This window comes from Gopherus evgoodei, chromosome 4, assembly GCF_007399415.2.
Source record: "Gopherus evgoodei ecotype Sinaloan lineage chromosome 4, rGopEvg1_v1.p, whole genome shotgun sequence".
NCBI classification, from domain to species: domain Eukaryota; kingdom Metazoa; phylum Chordata; order Testudines; family Testudinidae; genus Gopherus; species Gopherus evgoodei.
Window position 1 is genome coordinate 29,871,764 of NC_044325.1, and position 24,844 is coordinate 29,896,607.

The following is a 24,844-nucleotide window of genomic DNA, read 5'->3' on the forward strand; positions in this document are numbered from 1 at the left end:
TATCTCTACAATAGACCTAACCAAGGGGTACTGGCAAGTACCGCTAGATGAACCCGCCAAAGAAAGGTCAGCCTTCATCACCCATGCACGGGTGTATGAATTTAATGTGCTTCCTTTTGGGCTGCAAAATGCACCTGCCACCTTCCAAAGACTTGTAGATGGTCTCCTAGCAGGATTGGGAGAATATGCAGTTGCCTAAATCTATGATGTGGCCATTTTTTCTGATTCATGGCCCGAACACCTAGAACACCTGGAAAAAGTCTTTGAGTGCATCAGACAGGCAGAACTAACTGTTAAGGCTAAAAAGTGTCAAATAGGCCAAAACAGAGTAACTTACCTGGGACACCAGGTGGGTCAAGGAACAATAAACCCCCTACAGGCCAAGGTGGATGCTATCCAAAAGTGGCCTGTCCCAAAGTCAAAGAAACAGGTCCAATCCTTCTTAGGCTTGGTCGGGTATTACAGGCAATTTGTACCACACTACAGCCAAATCGCTGCCCCGCTAACAGACCTGACCAAAAAGACCCAGCCGAATGCAGTTAAGTGGACTGATGAGTGTCAGAAGGCCTTTACCCAGCTTAAGGCGACACTCATGTCTGACCCTGTGCTAAGGGCCCCAGACTTTGACAAACCATTCCTAGTAACCACAGATGCATCTGAGCGGGGTGTGGGAGCAGTTTTAATGCAGGAAGGACCGGATCAAAACTTCCATCCTGTCGTGTTTCTCAGCAAGAAACTGTCTGAGAGGGAAAGCCACTGATCAATCAGTGAAAAAAAATGCTACGCCGTTGTGTATGCCCGGGAAAAGCTATGCCCATATTTTTGGGGATGGCGCTTCCAGCTACAAACCGACCATGCTGCGCTAAAGTGGCTTCATACTGCCAAGGGAAACAACAAAAAATTTCTTCGATGGAGTTTAGCTCTCCAAGATTTTGATTTAGAAATTCACCACATTTCAGGAGCTTCTAACAAAGTAGCTGATGCACTCTCCCGTGAAAGTTTCCCAGAATCAACTGGTTAAAAATTATCCTTGAAATGTGGAAAATCTTGTCATTTTACATAATTAGTAGTATATGTAAAGGTGCATGTGTTTTATTAATCTGTTTTTTCTAAAGTTCTAGGAAGAAATCCTAGTGGTTCCACACTGTCTGAGATTTGGGGAGCATGTCATAAACAGATGGTTAAGGGTTAATGTCTCTTTTACCTGTAAAGGGTTAAGAAGATCAGTGAACCTGGCTGACACTTGACCAGAGGACCAATGGGGGGACAAGATACTTTCAAATCTTGGTGAAGGGAAATCTTTGTTTGTGCTGTTTGTTTTGTTCGTTGTTCGCTCTTGGGGCTAAGAGGGACCAGACATATACCCAGTTGTTCCCAATCTTTCTGAATCAGTCTTTCATGTTTCAAAATTGTAAGTATAGCCAGGAAAGGTGGATTAGTCTTTCAGTTGTTTTCTTTCAACTTGTGAATGTTTTTCCTTTTGCTGGAAGGAGTTTTACCTCTGTTTGCTGTAACTTTGAATCTCAGGCTAGGGGCGGGGTGGGGGGAAGTCCCTCTAGGCTATATGAATCTGAATACCCTGTAAAACATTTTCCATTCTGATTTTGCAGAGATAATTTTTACTTTTTCTTTCTTTAATTAAAAACTTTCCTTTTTTAAGAACCTGATTGATTTTTTCCCCATGTTTTAAGACCTAAGGGGATTGAGTCTGAACTCACCAGTGATTGGCGAAGGTTAATTCCTCTTTATTTGAAGATCCAAGAAGTTTGGATCAGTGTAGCCTCTCAGGGTAACCCAGGGAGGGGAAAGTCTGGGGGGGAAAAGAGGGGGAAGGCTAATTTCTCCTTGTGTTCAAATCCAAGGAGTTTGGGCCTTGGGTTCCCCAGGGAAGGTTTTGGGGGAACAGGAAGTGTGCCAAACACTATATTTTGGCTGGTGGCAGCGTACCACATTTAAGCTAGTAATTAAGCTTAAAAGTGATCATGCAGGTCCCCACTTTTTGGACGCTAAAGTTCAAAGTGGGGAAAAACCCTTGACAAGCCTGCATATATTCTGTGGGTTTACAGGGGTATAGCTGTTGGTGCCATAGTTATGCTGCTATAGCAACCATAATGTAGACATAATCTCTGTCTCCAAAGTTCCTGATCCTGTTTCTTTTCCTTTCCTTGCTTCCAACAACCCTAATATATCCCTGGAGGCAGGGAGTTTTTCTTTCCTCTCCCCTAAGCCCTCCACACACACGTTACAGAGAATCTATGAAATTCTGATGTTTCCCTTTTATGTTCTTTGTGGACAGAGATGTACCCAAACCAGAGAGAACTGCAGTCCTTACATTCCTGAAAACTATTATTCAAATGTTAATGAGTCATTTGGCAGACCTGAAAAAGTGATGTAAGATGTGAGAAGCAGGGCATTTGTGTAGTGTACCAATGTCGTCTTTGGAATGATAAAAACTGTAATATTAGGGCTTTTCCTGGCATAGTGTAGATTTTAAATAATTTTAATACTAAATCAGTCTGTTCTTTGATGCCACACATGGCTGTACAGTTGACATCAGAGGATGTCACTAGAGAAGGTTACAGAAAACTTCTTTCCCTACTGGGAGCGGAACAAGGAGTTCTAAAATCACTAGAACAGGAGTTTTGTTGCTGCAAGGAATATAAGTAAGTTTGGACCTTTTGTCTAAGCAATCTTGGTAATGCTTCATGCATCTGATGAAGTGGGTATTCACGCATGAAAGCTCATGCTCCAAAACATCTGTTAGTCTATAAGGTGTCACAGGATTCTTTGCTGCTTCTATAATGTCTGCTTGTCATCAACCACAAGAATGTGCAGATGGGTGTACTGCACTAAAAATAGAAGAGCCCAGTTACCTTGTGGTGCTATAAATGCTTCCTCATTGTTGTAAAGATGCTGCACAGGTTCTGCCTAAAGATCAAACTGTGCCAATGTAAATGTTACTATTGTTTGCCAGCAACTGTTTGGTGCTTTCCACCCAGTCTCTTAGGCATTCTGCCTGTCACAGGAAATGTATGAAACTGCTGCACACTAAATCAAACCACAAAGGTCTGTCAGTGAGAGAAGACTTTTATCTTGGAGAGAAAAAAAACCATATATTTAGAAAGAGAGAGCTGCTGTTCAGTTCTTTTGACAGGCTCTGCACCCCTGTACTTCATCCTTAATCATTTAATCCCACCCTACTTTTTTAGGTGTGAAATGATAGCCTTCTGAGATCAGCCTTCCACTGTTTGCATAGCAGACTGGTTTTCTAAGCGTGAGTACTCATTTATTGAATCATGTTGGTTGTCTGTACAATGATAATGACTTTTATGCCTAAGCATATCACAAACTGTCATCCATGGCAAGAGCCAATCAGATGTATAGCTTGGTAAATAATATAAAATCTGGTATCAACACTGGGAAATGTTAGAAGAGAAGTTCAATGCAATCAGCATTTTGATTTCATGGTAAAAACAACACAACCTTCAAAGTGTGTCTCTGAACACGGACCATTTGGAGCGGTTCAAATGGCAAAGGAAATCTTTCTGAATGCATTAAACCATTTTTTTCTGCCATAACAGATCAGAGAGTATAACCTCATTTCTTATCTGCAAGACTTTTAGCAACTGAGTCAGTGCCTCCATTAGGGTGGCCCCTTTTCTCGTAGTGGTGACTGAATCATTGTTTCTAGTGTAGATACAGAATAAAATAGGATTACTCAATCTTGACACACACATGGGGCACATAATGCTTTAAGGTTATATCCATTTCCACAGGCTAAGGGGAAGAAAATCAGATGGATCCATGGATATGGAACAGGCACTGTCACGTCTGCACCATTGTACCCCCTTCACCCAGCCCTGTGGAAGCTCCTCTGTAAGTCCTATGTGGACTTTGGCCTCCACTGTTTTGTTGAGGATGGCCTGGGAAGCCTGGCCACTCTCTATGCTGCCATATTCCTTTCAGTCCCTTGACACACTAGCTAGTAAGTTAACCCTGTCACTCCTAGGTGGGGAGGGAGGTTTCCAAAACAATGGCAGAAGTGCAGGGGAGGGGGGGAGCCTTTAGCAGTGCGCTGCAACTTTACTGCCAAGGGCCAGCGAACCAGTCCAGAGGTTTGTGGGCCCAGAATCTCAAAGGTATTTAGGTGCCTATTTCCCATTGAAATCCATGAGGATTAGTTGTCTAAATACCTTCCAGGGACTGTGATATGAAGTTGAAGTAATTCAGATTCTGTGCAGCAACACCAGTGATACACATCCCTGCTAGCCAATATGTTTTATTTAGTTATAGCTGTAGATAATAGTGTATAACCTACATGCAATATATACTTTTTTATTAAATCCAGCACACCTAAAAGCAAGTTCAGGGCTCAATGCAGTCACTTTGGCTATACCTTTTTAATGGATTTCAGAAATGTTGTAGCGGATGTGTCCCAGTAATGGGAAGTTTACACCTAACATTAAAACAAAACGAACAAACAAACAAAAAACCCTCATCTGTTTAGATTTGCCCCAGTGTTTCTTTTAGGAAATGCACCCTCACATAAACCTTACTAGTGACTGTAATGCAGAGTTCTATGTATTCATTTGATTTTTGTTCAATTATGTTATGAGGATACAGAAAAGCTTTAACGTGAGACAGAATGGGAATTGCTTGATACAACATGGTTTTTAATGATTCTAGCTAAATACTCCAATGCTACAAGTCAAACTGTAGGATGTTTCTTGTTGCCTGTGCTCCTTTATTTGGTTATGTAAACAAAGACTACCTTAGTACTGGAAAATCAAAACACCTTGGTCTTTCTGTTTTCATATAAATACATATATATAGTAGGGGCAGAAACATAATAGATTTGTTTGCAGGGTAAATAATTTATCTTGACCAAATGCATATGGTAACTTGATTGAGAATGGAAGTGAACATCACAACAGTTCATGTTTTTCAGTTTCTTAGTTCTTACTTTGAATGAGCTTTGGTTGTTTTGATATTGTTTTTGTGACAAACTGGAATTGTTTTTCCTATTGGTTTATATGATGAAGTGTGAAACTATTGGCCTATCTTATGGGCAGTAATTCAAGAGGAAAGATAGCCTTGTGGTTAAGAAACTAGTCTGGGACTGAAAGCTTGAGTCCAATTTCCAGGTCTGCTGTGGATTGCTTGTGTAGTTGCAATGAATCTACTCCCAAGTATAAAGCAACATTGCCAACTTTCATGATTTTATCACGAGTCTCATATTTGGTGATTTTCATAAAGCCCGTGTTCCTGAAGTCATGTGATTACATCAGACTCCTGCCTTTTTATAAAGTAAGTTTCTAGCCCTCATGATTGCAGAGAAAAACACGAAAATGCGGAGCCTCAAGGTTAGAAAAACAGAGGGGAATTAGGACATTTATTAAGCCAGTCTTGTGACTTTATGGAGACCAGAGTAATGCTTTTTGAATTTTCAAGCTTATCCATACTGGTTTAGCATATAACTCTTTATAAGACTGGAGATTTAGCTCTGCCTCAATTTTTTATTTGCATAATGAGGCTTCTGTCTTCTTTTGGCTGTCTTGTCTGTTTAGATTATAAACTCTGTGGGGCAAGGACCATCTGCTACTGTGTTTGTACAGCACCTAGCACAATCGTGTCCAATTCTCAGTTTGAGCCAGGAGGTGCTACTATAATATAAACAATACTCATGGATATTAAAATAGAAGCTGCTGTTCTTATTTCTGAGATGGAATTGATTACCCTTGTGACAGCAGTGTGTGTAGTCCTAGATGAATATGTAATTGTTTTGTAAGGTCAACATTTACTTCTCAAAAGTGGTGTATGAAAAAGGTATTAAGAGAAAACAGCCTGCTCTGTTACGTGCATCCTTCCAACGCTTAATGCTGCTTTTAAAGTAATACACAGCTCTTGGATGTGCACAGTGCAGGATTAAAATAACCAAGTTTAAAAGGCAAGACCCTTCAGAGTCAAACAACCTACCTTCTGTGCTAGGGCCTTATTTTATGATGGTTGGAACTAGGTTACCACAAACCTCATTTACCTCTCCCTGTAATGCCCTGCCCATTGCAGAGCCGACTCTAGCTTTAATAAAATCTTTCTCCCTCTTAACTCAGCTTCTCCTTCTGCTTGATCCCAGGATGAAGTCATAATCCTGCGTGTGTATGACAGAGCAAGCTGTTGCGCTGGAAAGGAGCTGGGGGATCATCACACACAGGCTGCGGGACTGAGGAGGAGGAGATGGGCAGGGACGAGGCAGAGAAGCCATGCTTACTAGGCAAACGGATTTTGCGGCTCGTCACCCAAAAGTGCCAAGGCAGTTCTGAAAGCGGGAGCTGGCTTTCTGATGTGACTGGGACACAGCTGAAAGCTGCTCCCTGGCTCCGGAGGCTAGCGCTGAACGCCGGTGCACCGCGCAGAGCTTGTCCGTTGCATAAGCCCCCTGATGAGGTTACATAACGGGCTGCCGCTGTCTGCGCGGCTCCGTGTCCCCCGGTTACGAGTCTGGCAAGGGGCGGCGGGCACTTGACGGGCTGAGCTGCAGCCGCCCCTGGAGTGGGCGGGGGGGGGTCGGGACAGGCGGGCCGGAAGGACTGTTTGCAACCCAACTGGAGACGATCCAGAGTAGCAGCCTGCGGAGTGCAGCCACCCAGCCGGGCATCAGTGGGCAGGGCACGGCTCGCCATTGCTCTCTCCTCTCCCGCTTGCATGTGGCGGGGACGGGCCGATCGGGGACGGGACAGAGGAGGGGAGGGAGCCCGTGAAGGAGGGGCCTCAGCAAACGCCATTCAAACCCCGCAGGCGCCACTGCCGCAGCTGCCTGCTCCCGGATTCCTCCTGCTGAGGCTCGTCCCAAGCAGCCCCCCGCCACCCATGCCCCTGCTGGGTAAGTGACCCCTTTCGGGCGCTCCGTGTCAGTGCTGGGGAAGGGGGGGGCGCAAGCACTGCGGGGTGCCCTGGGGGAGGGCAGAGCTCTGCTCTGCTGCATGTCACTTTCACATTCGCTGCTGAACGCCTAGAAGGGGCCGCCGAGCCCTCCAGGTCCCAGCCTCGGCAAGGCCATGGCAGGCGGGATCAGCGCGCTGACAAGCGAAGAGGAGAAGTGGCACTTTATGTTCCCCCTTCTGCTGGAAACAAACTTTTTCTAGGCAGCGTGGGGGTGGGGGGAAAGGATGCTGCACCCCCAGGCTTGAAGTAGTAATAACAACCCAAATACATGGTTTCTGCTTTCAGCCCCCCCACTATAAAAATTGTTCCAGCACCATTGCAGGGCTTGGGGAAATGAGTGAGTGGCGCTCAGCCTGAGAGGGGAAGCCACCAAGTTGGGTGGCAGCAGAGCTTAACTCTTTCCTGCCCCTGCGTGTCCCTGGAACCTGCTGCTGCAGTGGTTCTCAACCAGGGGTACCAGTACCTCTGGGAGTACTGAGAGGTCTTCCAGAGGGTACGTCAACTCAGCTAGAGATTTGCCTTGCTTTACAACAGGCTACTTAAAAAGCACTAGCAAAGTCAGTACAAAAACTACTATTTCATAGGGACAATGACTTGCTTTTACTGCTCTGTACACTTTACAGTGCAGTGTAAGTTCAATATTTATAATTCCAATTGAATTATTTTCTAATTATATGGTAAAAATAAGATAGTAAGCAGTTTTTCAGTGTGCTGTAACACTTTTGTAATTTTGTGTCTGCTCTTGTAAGCAAGTAGTTTTTAAGTGAGTTGAAACTTGGGGGTACACAACACAAATCAGACTCTGACAGGGGTACAGTAGTCGGGAAAGGCTGAGAACCACTTAACTGGTGGGTTTGCCCTGCGCTTGAATCCTGTGGGTGCAAATATTATTCTTGAGGCTCCATTCAGTGTTTTATCCCGCACCTGCACTCTGTTGCGTTCAGCAGGTCTCTGTCAGTCAGCAGGAAGGGGGGAGGGAGAGGAGTAGTGCAATGGCATTCTGGTATTCAACACGGACATGTAGTATAATGTATTTATAGTTAACCCAAGCAGCCCTGCGGGTGGTGTGAGAGCTACTATGGTACAGCCCTTAATAGTAGTATTTATTTTAACATCCGCTTCTCCCTCCTTCCCAAACACGCAGTAGGGTCAGTGTATAGTGAAACTGAGAACTATACTAGGCTAGCAGGGAGTTCCCTTTAAAAATTCCAATCTGTTTGGAGTTGCAACATGAGCACAAAATGAAAACATCTTTAATTGGTATTGCATAAACTACAAGGAGCTGAAGCTGTTCAGGGGCCCGATCCTGCAAACAGTTCCATGTGTACAGGCCCCTTGTGGCCAAGTAGAGCAGCAGTGTCATTTCAGAAAAATTCTGTGGGGCTCCAAGTTGTATCAGCATATAGAACATTATATCTGATTATATAGCCTGCAAAGTTCGGGGTCGAGGGAGAAGAAGTGGTGCATGTAGACCAGTGATGGGCAACCTGTGGCTCATGGGCTGCACGCAGTAATCCATTCGCAGGCCGTTGAGACTGTGTTTACATTGATCGTCTGCAGGCATGGCCGCCTGCAGCTCCCAGTGGCTGCGGTTTGCCATTTCCAGTCAATGAGAGCTGCGGAAAGCGGCACAGGCCGCAGGGACGTGCTGGCCGATGCTTCCTGCAGCTCCCATTGGCTGGGAACAGTGAACCGCAGCCACTGGGAGCTGCAGGCAGTTATGCCTGACGATGGGCATGTAAACACTGTCTTACGGCCCGCCAACCGATTACCCTGACGGGCTGCGGGCGGGCTGCAGTTTGCCCACCACTGATAATGACCTATGAAAAGTGTGGGGGGAGTGGCAAAGTGCAGGGGGGAGGGGGAAGTGTCTTCTTTCCCCATAGCAAATGGTGCCTTTGAAGTGGAGCACTAAGTATTCTGCCCCAGGGAAAGGATTTGTGTGGTTCTCTTTGCAGGCTCAGACTCTGTGTTTGTGATACCTAGAACCACAAGTCCAGATTCCATCACCCTTAATTCTTCTTCCCTAGATAAATTGAGCACCAGACAGTTTTCCGTGTCTGGCTCTGTTGGATGAAAATGTAAAAACAAAGTCCTGTCTGGTAGCTATTGTGGATGTTAACAATATGGGAGGCAGTGTGGCCTAGTGGATAGCGCTGGGAGATCTAGGTTCTAGTCTCAGCTCTGCCACTGGTTTACTGGGAAACCTTGGGCAAATCACCTCACCTCTCTGTGCCTCATCTGTAAAATGAGGATAATGATTGTGACCTTTGTAAAGCACTGTGAGACCTACCAGTGAAGAGTGCCACATAAGAGAGAGGTATTATTACTCAATGTTCAGACAGTCCCACTGGTGAGTATAATATAAATAACTACATAGACATCAACGACCTCGTGGCACTTTTGTAGGTGCCTGGGTGAACTGCCCCCTGCCTCCACTGTTGTATAAAGTTATAATCCTGGGAGAGATCTTTACATGCTTAAAACCAGCTATCACCTTTTGCTATTGCTTTTATATTAAAGACACTGTGTAAATAAATGTAAAGTAAAATCAAATGAAAGTGGGAGTTTGCCCTGGAAACTCTGGTGCAGTTTAATGATAGTGTCCCATTTTGTGCTCTGATAGAATGAAATCTCATTTAAAATGAAAGATGTGGCTGGGGGCAGGAGGAAGAAGGGGAGGCAGACATCTGCAGTTTGGTCCTTTACAACTTGAAATCAAGAGCCTAAATCTCTGACATCAATGTGTAATTTGTTCTTTATTATCCCATTATATTGTGAACAAGTCTTGACTCATAGCCCTCAAGGGTTAATGAAAAAGGCACATTTCCCTGTGTGTAATTACTTGGCCATCATGGCTCATCCAAGGCCACATAGCAAGGCTGTGTAATTACAACTTGGCACACAGTACTCCAGTGTTGTAGATGTGTTGCTGGCATACTCTGTTCAGGGAGTCCTGCCCACGCTGTTTGACTGGCAGTTGCGGGGCCCGTAAGAATGAAGAATAAACAATCATTGTTCCAGAAGGGGAGTTGCTTCCACCAAAGGGGCAGGGAAGGGAAACTTGTTTGAGATTGTCAGTTGGGTGAGTGACTGGGGCAAAGGAACCACAGAGACAATTAAAATGTGTTTCCTGTTGTTTGGCCTCAGCTCCATAAGGCCCACCCTAAATCACCATGCTCTCCTTTGCTATATATTGTATTCCAACAACGAACGTTGTTTTCAGGGGTTGTAGTTGTACTAAGCTATGGAACAACAGTCCACAAAATCAATGTGCCAGAAATGGAACCTCTCATCTTTGCTGCTGTGCTCACCCCTGTTCCTTCCCCTCTTATCTCTGTCCCATTTGGCAACTGAACTATCCACCTTGTGGCACAGGCTTACAGTCTTGTGTGCCATCTTCCTCTCTTCTTTCCTGGTGTCCAAACTCTTGTTAAATCCAGCTGCTTACCACTGCTATCAACTTCCTTTGGTCTCCATCCTCACTGCCAACACCCTTATAGCATCTCCTTTGTATTCTCCCTCCTTACCTTTCCTACCTTCAGTCTATTCAACAAGTTCTCAAGCTTCATGGAACTGCGACCCCTTCTGGCAACAAAAATTACTACATGACCCCAGGCTCATGAAGCCTGAGCCCATCTGAGCCCCACCCCTCCGTGTGTGTGTGTGTGGGGAAGCTAAAACTTGAGCTCTACCACCCCGGGCGGGGGGGCAAAGCCGAAACCCAATGGCTTCAGCCACAGGCAGGGGACCTGTAACCTGAGCCCTGCCTCCCAGGGCTGAAGCTTTCGCTTTGGCCCCAGGCAGTGGAGCTTGGGATTGCGCTTTGGCCCTGGGCAGTAGGGTTCAGGCTTCAGCTTCTGCCACAGGTGGTGAGGCTCGGGCTTTGGCTCCTAGCCCCAGCAAGTCTATCCCCAGCCCTGGTGACCCCATTAAAACAGGATCGTGACCCACTTTTGGCTCCTGACTCACAGTTTGATCATCATCATCATGTTCCTATTATGGCTCTGCCGTTTAGGGCAGTGACAAAGCTCCTCCGCATCTGTCTCTTTCTGGCAAGTTTTTCAATGGTTCCCAAGCTGTGCCCCAGGTTTTTCAACTCAGCTTCTACAGCTCTTCGTCATGTTGTTTTCAGGTGGCCTCGTTTTCACTTCCTTCAGGTGTCCATCTTATTGTTACTCTGGTGATGGAATGAGTTTCCATCCAAAGCACATGACGGAGCCATCTCCAGCGCCTCCTGGCAATGTTGGTGCTCAGGTCCTCTTGGCTGCACTGTATCAATAGATCTTGGTTTGAGATTGTTCTGGGCCAAAATATACGGAGGATTTTTCTAAGGCAGGTTGTATGGAATAAAGACAATTTGGACATGTCATACTTTCTCATTCCCCAGCATTTTGCACTATAAAGTAGTGTTGAAAGTACGCAGCTCTGATAAATCTTGAGTTTGATTTTGATGTTGTATTTTGATTAATTCCAGACTGTATTTAAGCTCCTCAAGGTGTTCCTTGCTTTATGGATTTTGTTCTGGATGTCCTGGCTTGTTCCACCGTCCTGGCTGATGGTGCTGTCCAAGTATGTGAATGTTTCTACATCGGTGAGAACAGAATCCTCTATCCGTACTGGTGACGGTGAGGCAATATTAAAAGTCATGATATCTGTCTTACTGCGGTTTATTTTCAATCCAGTTTGCTGTCTGAATGCGTTGAGTCGAGTTGTTTTTTCTTGTATATGATGTTGGGTATGTGGTAGGAGAGCGACATCATCTGCAAAGTCCAGGTCTTCAAGGGTTGAGAAGAGTGTCCATTTAATGCCTCTTGGCATGTCTTCTGTTGTACGCCACATTACCCAGTCGATGGCAATGTTGAAGAGGATTGCAGACATGACACACTTCTGATTTACTCCTGTTTTGACTTCAAAACTGAGCTCACTGTGATCAACACTGCATGTAAAGTTGAAATAGAAGCTTTTGATGACGGTGATTGTATGGAAAGGAATTCCATATGCCTGCAGAATGTGCCATAGGCTGGTCCTATGAATGCTATCCAACGCTTTCTCAAAGTCTATGACATTTATGTAGAGTTGCCATTGCCATTCTAAACACTGTTCTGTTATGTTTTGTAGAGTGAAGACAGGGCCGTCATTAGGCGTACGCAGAATATGCAGCTGCAAATTTCGTGGTGCCCAAGGCAGCTGCATGCTGCGCATGCGGTGCTGGCTCCAGCAGCCATCTCCATCCCCCAGCCAGCCTCCCTGCTCTGCCCCTGCCCTGCCCCCATTTGACCCTTTCCCCCAAGCCCCTCCACCTCTTCCCACCCCTGCTCTGCCCCCACCCCACCCCCATTCCACCCCTTCCTTCAAGCCCCCTCCCCCAAGTGACATGGCACGCAGGATTAGCGGGGTACTGGAGCCAGCAGAAGGGGTCGGGCCCGCCCCCGCACTCTCCAGTGGCAGTGGAAAGCAGAGCGACCTGGCCCCAGCCCGCTCCGCTCCATCAGCTCCCAGCCGCATTACTCCACTTCCCACCACCACCACTGGGGGCGGGCCTGACTCTTTCCTCCAAGCCACCTCTCCCAAGCGACAGGGCTGGGAGCTGGGGGAGTGGAACGGTCTAGGGCTGGGTTGCTGTGCTTCCCACTGCCACCGATCAGTGCGGGGAGGAAGGGGCAGGCCCGACTCCTGCTGCCAGTGCCAGGCCACCCACTAATCCTCAGTGCTGTCTTGGGCCTCTCTGCCCTGCTGCTGCTCCCTACAGCTCCTGCCCCTGCGGCCCTACAGCCCTTGAGTGCAGTCCCTTCCGCCCCCCTTGGAGGGGCCAGTCCCCCAGCGGAGCGCCCCTCCCTCCCTCTGCAGGCGGGGGTGCAGGTGCTTGGGCTGTGTAGGGCACCACCATAGGTAGGCATGGCCCTGAGTGAAGATCTGGTCTGTGCATCTATACCATTTCCGAAAACCAGCTTGCTCTTTTCTCAGAACGCTATCAACTGCCTCTGCTATACGGTGGACTGTGATCTTACACACTACTTTCCTTGGCACAGATAAAAGTATGATAAAAGAGAATCCCAGAAAAACCTGTCTTCTGCTCCTGCAGGTGTGAGCGTATCTCCCCCAACGTCTTCCTTAAGATTCTTCCCTGGCTCCTTGTTTTCTCCAACATTCAGTTGAGAGTCCGTGCTCTCACTTCCAAGATTCTGCACATCCATGCTGTAAAGAGGGAATACACAAAGCTGCAGCATTGTGTCAGTTTCCCCTAGCCCCTTGTTTTCTGTTGATACCCCTGTTCCCAAATGCCTGTTTTCTGTTTATGGTTTCTGTCTGCCTTAGGAATTCTTTCAACAAAATTTTACTCATGCAAGTAGCCCTTAGTCACATGAGTAGACCTACTGAAGTCTGTTGGAATTATTCACATATGTAAGGGTTACTCAAATGAGTAAGGATTGCAGGATTTTCTTTAAAGCGGGGCTGTCTTCTCATTTGCCTCTAAATCATCATGTCCTCCATATGGTGCTCAATAAATAATGAAAAATACAAATACAAAAGTACAAATAGCACCACATTCCATTGAGATCCATTTGCTGTTACTGCTTGGGACATTACTTCTAGCTCCTTGTCTGTTGCAAGCTGTTCGAAAATCTTTGTACATGGTAATTCCTTGCTGGTTAAGGAATGTAAAAAAGAAATAATAAAAGGCATCAGTTGTTTTTCAGTGTTTTTTGAAAGGGTCTCAAATCTGTGGGCGGTGGATGTGCACAAATGCAGAATCTCTTGTTGCCAAGGATGTGAGCCAACTGGGTTTTGAGGGAAAATGTAACCAGTTACGGCCCCTAGCAACTTGATCTCTACAGAAAGCAAAACTCTGAGTGAGTCACATGAACATTATTGTTTACAAATAAGTTATGATGAAGGAGACTCTGTCAAAGCTGATAGTCCTTCTATGAAAATACATAACAATATTCTCCTCTTTAGATCATTGCTCTCCTCTAATCCTGTGCTCCCACTTTCTTTGTGGACCCAATCCTGAAAAGTGCTGAGTGCTCTCAGCTCCTGTTAGCATTTGGCACCTCGCGGGGTCAGGCACTGTGCTCCTCTGCTCCCATCTTCTCCTCCTCCACCTCTTCCTTCGGGCTCTGTGCCCCTGCTGCTCTCCTCTTGGAGCAGTCTCCCACAACCCACATGCTGAGCTCTCTCCCTCTCCTTTAGAGCCTTCCTGAAAGGCTACTCCTTTTGAACAGCCTTCCTTTGCATGACCTTCATCTCTTGATCTCACTGACAACATCTCTGACCCTTATGTGCAAACCATAGTCTGGTGCATCACATAGGTCTTTTACAGGGTTAGCTCCTCAAGGCAAGATTCTGGTCTTCTGTGTCCTTCAAGTGCTTGATTTGTACAGCACAATGGGGCCCTGAGCTCTGTTGGGGTCTTTAGTGAGACAGTTTGTCTCTTTGTTAAGGCTGTTGTGTTGGATATATTTATGGCCAGTTCTTTGTTTATGTGTATGTTGTAAATTTAAATTTATGGGATGGGAGCACTGGATAGATGCCCGTAAATATGTTTAAAAAGTTTAAGAAAATAAATAGTACAAAAAATTAGTAATAAAAAAATATGGGGTTGTTAGCTTTGAAAATGTTCCTTTTAACTGAGAGACGGAGCGAACCGCAGTTTGTTGCAAAAATATTTAGAACAATTACTGTTGTGGTGCAAACCAGCAGCAGGTTGGGAATAGTAATGGTATTCAAAAGCTGTTACCATTTGATGGCTGTTTGGTGGTTTATTTGAAACAAATATCATGGTCTCATCCAGTTCCCATTAGGGAGATTACAAAAACACTGTCCTTATTGGTATCTGCATTGGCAGCCCAGACATAGAGACCAAAAATGTAATTGGCTACAGAGATTGAGTTACCTTCTCATATCTAGAGGTAGTTCCTCCAGCATAGAGACACTTTGGGGAGTAGCTTGCTTGGGTAGTGCTGTACTCTATTTTCCAAGTCTGCCAGTCCAGCACCAAAAAGAGCATCAAAAGAGTTCAGAACACTGCAAGAGGTTAGCTTTCAGCTATACAAAGCCAGTGCAAACAGTAAATACACCAGATTTGTTAATCATTGTGCTTGGCTGTGGTTGACTCATAGATTTAGCAAGGTGGGGCGAGCCATTGCTTTTTATGTTTTGTGCCTGTGCTATTCACTGACAACCAGGACTCTTGAAACAATGACAGATTAAATCGAGTTACTCCCTGGACGATATTAGCCGTATTACAATGAAATGATTCATTGTGATGTCAGCTGCGGAACTTTCAACTTCTGCTGAATTAAGGAGTCTTGCCTCACTAAATGACAGGAGCCTCTTGTCCAGTCCAGTCTGTAAAATGCAAACGTAGAAGTTGGGACTGTTTGTAAGGGAGGGTCATACCATGCTGTGATTTTTGTGTGTGCGGGTGCAAGTGCCTTCAGTTAATAAACAATCTTCGATGGCCTGTGCTTTCTGTGTTGAAATAAATTTGGGCATACATCTTAATTGCACTGCAAGAAAAAAAGACGGTGATTTCTCAAGAAGGCACAGCCCCATCTGGTGCTCTTTAGGTTGTTTGTTATTAGACTACTTAATTCCTTGTGGTTTTGATGTTTTATTTATATACACCATTGGTGTCCATCCTACTTTACAGCCAATAGCAGACCAGGGGCTTGATACAAAATGCACTGAACTCCACAGCATTCTTTCCTTTGACTTCACTGGGGTTTGGATCAGGTGTCAGGCCCTAACCCCGGGCCAAATCCAAATTGCACAGATAACATACTGGGGAAAGTGGAAAGGAAGGGAGATGGGAAACAAGGAAACCAAGTAGGCCAACATTCATTCAGAATTTAGCTAAGTGGGGGGCGGTTCTGTGTTTTTCCTGGTTTGTTTGTTTGTTTGTTTGTTTGTTTGTTTGTATGTATGTATGTATGTATGTATTACAAGTTGACATAACAGTTATAACTGCAATATGCAGTAAGGCACCTACGACTCAAAATGTTCTGAAATGTGATCATGCTATTAGTGTCACTGAGCTGTAGGTGTTTATTCATACCTTTTAAGTTACATGGGCACTATTTTTTTTTTTTTTTGTGCATAATGCCTGTCAACTGAGGATCCCAGAAACACTTGAGATATTGGGCCATAGTCTGCTCCCATGAAAGTCAATGGTAAAAAATGCACTGGCTTTAATGGGAGAAGAATCAGATCCATGAATGTTTCAAACATCCTTGGGAGGTAGGTAAATATAATTATATCTCTATTACAGTTCAAGAAACAAAGGCATATGGGGACCAAGTGACTTGCCCAAGTGCCACAGTGGTTGAGTGACAATCAGGAATAGAACTGCTAGTCCAGAATCCAAGCTTCCACTGAACACATTCCCTCTCATTTATTACTTTGGTGCAATAGTGTCTTGTGGTTTCCGTGAATGTCATGCTTCATGGTTCTAAATGGCAGAAGACTCAGGACAACGCTAACTCTGAGAGAACAAGAGCCTTGTCGAAAATCCTTTTAGTTATCTAATAAATATTGACCTGATTCTACACTTGTTTATTTAAGTAAAATTCCCGTTGAAGTTTTGGGAGTTTTGCCTGAACAGGCAGTATATTGTTTGCAGTGTTGTAGCTTTATTGGTCCAAGGATATGAGAGAGACAAGGTGGGGGATGTAATAACTTCTATTGGTCCAATATCCTCACCCACCTTGTTTCTAAGGAGTATATTGTCAACTCCTATTGTGAAGTGAAGCAACCTTGAAACAATTTATATGTGGGCCATTGTTAAGGGAGGAAGGATGGCCATGTGGTTAAGTCGCTGGGCTGAGATCAAAGAGAGCTGGGTCCATATTTCAAGCTCTGTCACAGATTAATATCTGATGTGTTTCAAGTTTGGCACCCTAAATCACAGGTCACTGTTGGAAACCACAGCCTTAATTTCCTTTGTGCCTCTCTCTAAAATGAAGATGCTCATCCTTTCCTAATGGACAAGGGTGTTGTGAGGCAAGATCCATTCATGAATGTGGGGCACTGAGATAATCTGATGAGCACTGTAGAGAATCCTGTAAATAAACTAGGACATGGGCTGGAATGACAGCAGCAAGAAGAAAATTAAATTGTGACTCAAGAGCTAGGATACGTTTTAAATTGTAATGTAGCCTCTGTTTGTTATGTGGATCAGTGGTGTCTGATTTAAGGAATCAGACACCAGGTTTTTTAACTGTTATAATAATGAAGTAATTGTAGGAGACTAGAGGATATTGCGTTTTAGACTAAAAAACAATTTTACAGAACTAATCAGCATTTTATAATGCTAACACATGCACCGAATCTTTGGATGTCTGCAGCAAAGATATCTGTATTAGGCAGCCACTGGGCACTGGATGGCTTGGCAGATTGGTAATAATGGGGTGTAGAGCCTTTTACCTCCGGGTAATTGGTTTGAATCCAGACAGTGACAGAAAGCCATTACCATCTGATGACTGTATGGTGATTTATGTGAAATGAGTTGGTCTCAGTCCAGTTCCCAATGGACTCCTATATAGACTGTAACCAAAATCCTGACTGATTTAGAACAGCGCTTCCTCAGCTCTCCTCTTCTAGTGCCCCTACTCTATTTGCACTACACTGATGACCTCTTCATCGTCTAGATCCATGGGAAGGAGGCCCTTGAGGAATTTCACCAGGATTTCAACAATTTCCACCCCACCATCAACCGCAGCCTGGACCAGTCCATACAAGAGATCCACTTCCTGGACACTACAGTGCAAATAAGCAACCGTCACATAAACATCATCCTATACCAGAAACCTACTGACCGCTATACTTACCTACATGCCTCCAGCTTTCACCCAGACCACATCACAGGATCCATTGTCTACAGCCAAGCCCTAAGATACAAGTGCATTTGCTCCAATCCCTCAGACAGAGACAAACACCTACAGGATCTCTATCACGCGTTCTTAAAACTACAGTACCCACCTGGGGAAGTGAAGAAACAGATTGACAGAGCCAGAAGGGTACCCAGAAGTCACCTACTACAGGACAGGCCCAACAAAGAAAGTAACAGAACACCACTAGCCTTCACCTACAGCCCCCAACTAAAATCTCTCCTGCACATCATCAAGGACCTAAAACCTATCCTGAAGGATGATCCCTCACTCTCACAGAGCTTGGGAGACAGGCCAGTCCTCACTTACAGACAGCCCCCCAACCTGAAGCAAATATTCACCAGCAACTACACACCACAAAACAAAAACACCAACCCAGGAACCAATCCCCGCAACAAACCCTGTTGCCAACTCTGTCTGCATATCTATTCAAGGAACACCATCACAGGACTTAACCATATCAGCGACACCATCAGGGGCTCATTCACCTGCATATTTACCAATATGATATATGCCGTCATGTACCAGCAATGCCCCTCTGCCATGTAAATAGGCCAAACTGCACAGTCGCTATGCAAAAGAATAAATGGACACAAATCAGACATCAGGAATTGTAACATTCAAAAACCAGTAGGAGAGCACTTCAGTCTCCCTGTACACTCAATAACAGACTTAGAAGTGGCCATACTTGAACAAAAAAGCCCTTCAAAAACAGACTTCAGTGAGAAACTGCAGAACTGGAATTAATATGCAAACTTGACACCATCAAATTAGGCCTGAATAAAGACTGGGAGTGGCTGGGTCACTACAAAAAGTAATTTTCCCTCTGTTGATATTCACCTCTTCTTGTCAATTGTTGGGAATAGGCTACATTCAGCTGTTTGAATTAGCCTCATTAGCACTGACCCTTCTCCCCCACTTGGTAAGGCAACTCCCATCTTTTCATGTGCTGTAATATATATACCTGCCTACTGTATTTTTCACTCCATACATCTGTTGAAGTGGATTTTAGCCCATGAAAGCTTATGCCCAAATAAATGTGTTAGTCTCTAAGGTGCCACAAAGACTCCTCATTGTTTTTACAAAATTGTGTTGACAGTCTTAGCAGAGAGGCAAAGGGCAGAATCTGTTTGGAGACTGACTTATCCTGTTGTCCTTTCAAGACACGTTAATGGCAGGGCAGTGTGAGAAAATTTGCCCATGCCATACATATTCTGTGGATGAACAGAAGAAACCAACCTCTGGAGCTGTCAATTCAGTGTCTTCCCTGAGCAATAAATTCTCTGTAATTGTAGTGACTGACTTTCCTTAATGCAAAAATTCTCATTGCATGGCTGCATTTAAGTCTCTGCGGGAGTGTGGTAGGTGGCTATATTTCTGGCAGACAGCAATGCTTGACAAATGTAGATGATGTTTCTTATGCAAGTCAGCAAGAATGTTCTATAGTTCAGTTAGTAAACACGGGTTTGGCATTTGGTTTGTGGGTAAAATATGTAGCACATCAGGTTGGCTCAATAAATGTATCACAGGCTTCATTCTTAGTTTCAATCTCCTGCTCAGAAGGAAAGAACCCAAGGGGACCTATAATTGTTGATTTGTAAGACAGTAAAAATCATGGGTGATATCCTGGCCCTATGGAAGTCAGTGGCCAAACCCTGTTGATTTCAGTGGAGCCAGGATTTCACCCCATACTTTCAGATTAAAGGTCAAAAGAGCTCTACTAATTTTTGTGCTGAGGGTATAAAAAGTATCAGAGTGGTAGCCGTGTTAGTCTGGATCTGTAAAAGCAGCAAAGAATCCTGTGGCACCTTATAGACTAACAGACATTTTGGAGCATGAGCTTTCGTGGGTGAATACCCACTTCCTCAGATGCATGTAGTGGAAATTTCCAGGGGCAGCTATATATATGCTAGCAAGCAAGCTAGAGATAACAAGGTCAGTTCAATCAGGGAGGATGAGGCCCTGTTCTAGCATTTGAGGTGTGAAAACCAAGAGAGGAGAAACTGGTTCTGTAGTTGGCAAGCCATTCACAGTCTTTGTTCAATCCTGAGCTGATGGTGTCAAATTTGCAGATGAACTGAAGCTCAGCAGTTTCTCTTTGAAGTCTGGTCCTGAAGTTTTTTTGCTGCAGGATGGCCACCTTAAGGTCTGCTATAATGTGGCCAGGGAGGTTGAAGTGCTCTTCTACAGGTTTTTGTATATTGCCATTCCTGATGTGTCCATTTATCCTTTTCCGTAGAGACTGTCCAGTTTGGCTGATGTACATAGCAGAGGGGCATTGCTGGCATATGATGGCGTATATTATATTGGTGGATGTGCAGGTGAATGAACTGGTGATGGTGTGGCTGATCTGGTTAGGTCCTGTGATGGTGTTGCTGGTGTAGATATGTGGGCAGAGTTGGCATCGAGGTTTGTTGCATGGATTGGTTCCTGAGCTAGAGTTATTATGGTGCGGTGTGCAGTTACTGGTGAGAATATGTTTCAGGTTGGCAGGTTGTCTGTGGGCAAGGACTGGCCTGCCACCCAAGGCCTGTGAAAGTGTGGGATCATTGTCCAGGATGGGTTGTAGATCCTTGATGATGCGTTGGAGGGGTTTTAGCTGGGGGCTGTATGTGATGGCCAGTGGAGTCCTGCTGGGTTTCTTTCTTGGGTTTGTCTTGCAGTAGAAGGCTTCTGGGTACACGTCTGGCTCTGTTGATCTGTTTCCTTATTTCCTCGTGCAGGTATTGTAGTTTTGAGAATGCTTAGTGGAGATTTTTTAGGGGTTGGTCTCTGTCTGAGGGGTTAGAGCAGATGCGGTTGTATCTCAGTGCTTGGCTGTAGACAATGGATCGTGTGATGTGTCCGGGATGGAAGCTGGAGGCATGAAGGTAGGCATAGCGATATTTAGGTTTTCGATATAGGGTGGTGTTAATGTGACCATCACTTATTTGCACCGTGGTGTCTAGAAAGTGGACCTCCTGTGTAGATTGGTCCAGGCTGAGGTTGATGGTGGGGTGGAAGCTGTTGAAATCGTGGTAGAATTTTTCCAGAGTCTCCTTCCCATGGGTCCAGATGATGAAGATGTCATCAATGTAGCGTAGTTAGAGAAGGGGCGTGAGTGGACGAGAGCTGAGGAAGTGTTGTTCCAGGTCGGCCATAAAGATATTGGCATATTGTGGAGCCATGAGGGTGCCCATAGCAGTGCCACTGATCTGGAGATATATATTGTCATCAAATTTGAAATAGTTGTGTGTAAGTATAAAGGCACAGAGCTCAGCAGCCAGTTGTGCTGTGGCATCATCAGGGATAGTGTTCCTGACAGCTTGTATTCTATCTGTGTGTGGGATGTTTGTGTAGAGAGCCTCTACATCCATGGTGGCTAGGATGGTGTTTTCTGGGAGGTGACCAAGGCATTGTAGTTTCCTCAGGAAATCAGTGGTGTCACGGAGATAGCTGGGAGTGCTGGTGGCATAGGGTCTGAGTAGAGAGTCCATATATCCAGACAGTCCTTCAGTGAGAGTGCCAATGCCCGAGATGATGGGGCTTCCAGGATTTCCGGGTTTGTGGATCTTGGGTAGTAGATAGAATAACCCTGGTCGGGGCTCTAGTGGTATGTTGATTTCTTCTGGTGTTAGTGTAGGGAATGTCCTGAGTAGATGCTGTAGTTTCTTAGTGTATTCCTCAGTGGAATCTGAGGGAAGTGGCCTGTAGAATTTGGTATTGGAGAGTTGTCTGGCAGCCTCCTTTTGGTAGTCAGACCTGTTCATGATGACAATGGCACATCCTTTATCAGCCTCTTTGATGATAATGTCAGGGTGGTTTCTGAGGCTGTGGATGGCATTGCGTTCTGCACAACTTAGGTTGTGAGGCAAGCGATGTTGTTGTTCCACGATTTCTGCCTGTGCACGCCAGCGGAAGCATTCAGGACCAGACTTCAAAGAGAAACTGCTGAGCTTCAGTTCATCTGCAAATTTGACACCATCAGCTCAGGATTGAACAAAGACTGTGAATGGCTTGCCAACTACAGAACCAGTTTCTCCTCTCTTGGTTTTCACACCTCAACTGCTAGAACAGAGCCTCATCCTCCCTGATTGAACTGACCTCGTTATCTCTAGCTTGCTTGCTAGCATATATATAGCTGCCCCTGGAAATTTCCACTACATGCATCTGAGGAAGTGGGTATTCACCCACGAAAGCTCATGCTCCAAAACGTCTGTTAGTCTATAAGGTTAGTATATAAGCCACAGGATTCTTTGCTGCTGGTATAAAAAATGCTTCACATACAGGTGACGTAGGGGGCGCGGTTGTGTAGATAAGATCCTCAGCCTTACATGCTCCAGAATGAAAGAAATAGATGAGTATTTAGCATCAAAGCTTTAAATCCCATTGTGCTGTAGAACACCCACTTTGTTTGCTAGAGAGAGATTTTTTAAACAACACTTTCAGTGCAGAATTAACTGCTTTTCCCATCTTTCCAGGTTGCCAAACGAGCTTCTGAATCTGGCTAGCAAAACATGGGAAACTTGCTTCTCCAAAAGCCTTGACGATTGAAGGCAAAGTGCCCAAGATCAGTTTCAAGTATCAGAGGGGTAGCCGTGTTAGTCTGGATCTGTAAAAGCAGCAAAGAATCCTGTGGCACCTTATAGACTAACAGACGTTTTGGAGCATGAGCTTTCGTGGGTGAATACCCACTTCCTCAGATGCATCTCATGCTCATGCTCCAAAACGTCTGTTAGTCTATAAGGTGCCACAGGATTCTTCGCTGCTTTTACAAGATCAGTTTGTTCCTTGAAAATTATTATTTGTTACACTAGCGTCAAAAGGTTCTAGTCAGGCAGGGTGGGAGCCCCATTGTGATGATAGGCAATGCACAAAACATAAAATGATGTGGACCTTGCCTTGGGAAGCATATAATCTAATTTAAGACTACAATCAACAAGTTCATGGTTAGTGAGATAAAGCGCAGGAGGGGAAAGAGAATGAGGGTAATGGTAATGAGAGTGCCTGTTAACAGAGGTTAATTATGTGCTCAATGCAGAGCTCTCAAATTACTTATGCCTGGCAGCCTCCTTGTCTGCTTTTCCTAGAAATACCTTGGCACTTCCTCACATGCCAGTCCTTATGCTTATGGAAGATACTTCTCATCCCAATTTTCAAAGCCACCGTCTTCTCTTTAAAATCCCTCCTTAAAATCTTCCTTTCCATCGGGCATTGATTATGTTGGTGGCCACCTGGGACAAATGAGATGTCATGGTCACAAAGACACAAACACCCTTCCCTTTAGTGTTGCCTGGTCTTCCTACCTCAGTTGTCTGTTTATTCACCTGTTGTGTGCTGTGAGAATCCTAGATTTTGTGAGTTCTGTGGGCCAGGGACTGTCCGTGCGTTCTTTGTCTGTACAGAGCCTGGTATAATGGCACCCTGATGCCTAACTGGGAATCTTACTGCAGTAGTAGTAGTATAATTAATAGCTGGATGATTAAATATAAATATCTAAATTACTAAATATCAGCAGACCCACTGTTTTAAACAGGGATGGGTTGACTTTAAAGCTGGCTGCTGTTGTTGGGTAGTTGACTTGTTGCTTGTCAGAGTTTGAGTGATGCCCTTTCCCCATGCAGTAATACTGATAGTGGATTCCTTCAGCACTCTAGAAGAAAATCTTTTGACTTCAATCCCTTGATCGGCGTTTACACCATACTCATCACTGTGGTGTCTAGTGGCCCTACTCCTTAGATATTGCTGAATAGGAATGGTCACTTAAGCCACATTTTTGCCCTGCGAAACAACCATTTCTACAGAGTCAAAGGGCTTCTGTATTCCCTCCCCAACGGGGGGTTTCTAGTTCTTTGTCAGAGCTCTGAAGAAATTTTATCCCGTTTTGTACCCTACAATTCTTGTGGCCCTGATGTGTCTCAGCCACCTTGTGGCCCAGAAGAACTAAACTGTCTTAGGAACGCATCAACCTTGTCCCCTAAGTACTGGAGGTCAAGCAACATGAGATTTCTTGTCCCCCTTGGTAGCCCATAGACTGGGAATCAAACCCATGCAGCAGTGCATAGTTGCAGATTATTACCTTGTAACTAAGCCAGTCTGCCTGGGACATCATTTAAGTACGGTAGATTAAACAGTGAGCCAAAATAATCTTTTGAGTAACTCCATTGGCTTCAGTGTTTAATGACCTGTGTTTCCTTTGCAGCATGTGGACTGTGGGCTTATTTGAAAACATCTAACCAGTTTTATTTATAGGAATACCTGAATTCATGTTTGAACACAGAATGTGTAGATTCAAAAGTTACCGTTTATACTGCTGCCTTTCACCCAGCTTCAACATTGATGGGTTTGGAAGTGCTAGCAAGAAAAATAAAATGCTGCTCAAACCTTCATTGAACCTAAACCTGAAAACAGCTTCCTTCAAACCGAAGGGATGGGAACTTTATTAATGGAGAAGTCAGACTTTGGGGGCACATGCAGAAAGTGAAGCATTGTTATGAAATATCAGTTTCAGTTTACGATCAGCTTTGGGACAGAGGGAAATTGTGCTCATAAATGGTAATTTGGGATTTATTAAAATATATATAAACACCTCTACCCTGATATAACGCTGTCCTTGGGAGCCAAAAAATCTTACCGCGTTATAGGTGAAACTGCATTATATCAAACTTGCTTTGATCCTCTGGAGTGTGCAGCCCCACCCCGGAGCACTGCTTTACCATGTTATATTCAAATTCATGTTATATCAGGTCGCAATATATCAGGGTAGAGGTGTATTACATTTCAGTGCTCACTCACTGAAAGTTTTCTGGGGAATTGGCAGATTTCTGCCTGTTAATTTGATTCTTGTGTTATCAATAATGGGCTCTGTCCATCCTAAATTGCCTTAGTGGCTGCTGAGCTCCATGAGTCTTCTAGGATAGTTATCAACAGAGACTCCCTCACAGTGAGCAGCAGCATCTCCCCTGTAGAAGAAGCTGCACAATGTTGCTGTTGTTTATTTTTATCACCATAGTGCTTCATAGCCCAAGCCA

The 24,844-nt window shown here is 44.8% G+C and overlaps 1 protein-coding gene across 8 annotated transcripts in view; it reads left to right on the plus strand.

Annotated features, from left to right (window-relative positions):
• Positions 1-6,133: 6,133 nt before the first annotated feature.
• Positions 6,134-24,844, plus strand: part of SYNE3 (spectrin repeat containing nuclear envelope family member 3) — an 89,780-nt gene continuing 71,069 nt past the window's right edge. For 2 of the 8 annotated variants that reach the window (XM_030558814.1, XM_030558822.1), the window contains exon 1: positions 6,144-6,880. In XM_030558814.1, the coding sequence (XP_030414674.1) occupies positions 6,703-6,880 (178 nt within the window). In that variant the 5' untranslated portion in view covers positions 6,144-6,702. Of the gene's footprint in view, positions 6,881-11,419; positions 11,571-24,844 lie in introns of all 8 variants that reach the window. The other 6 variants (XM_030558816.1, XM_030558820.1, XM_030558817.1 and 3 more) reach the window with 5 other exon arrangements.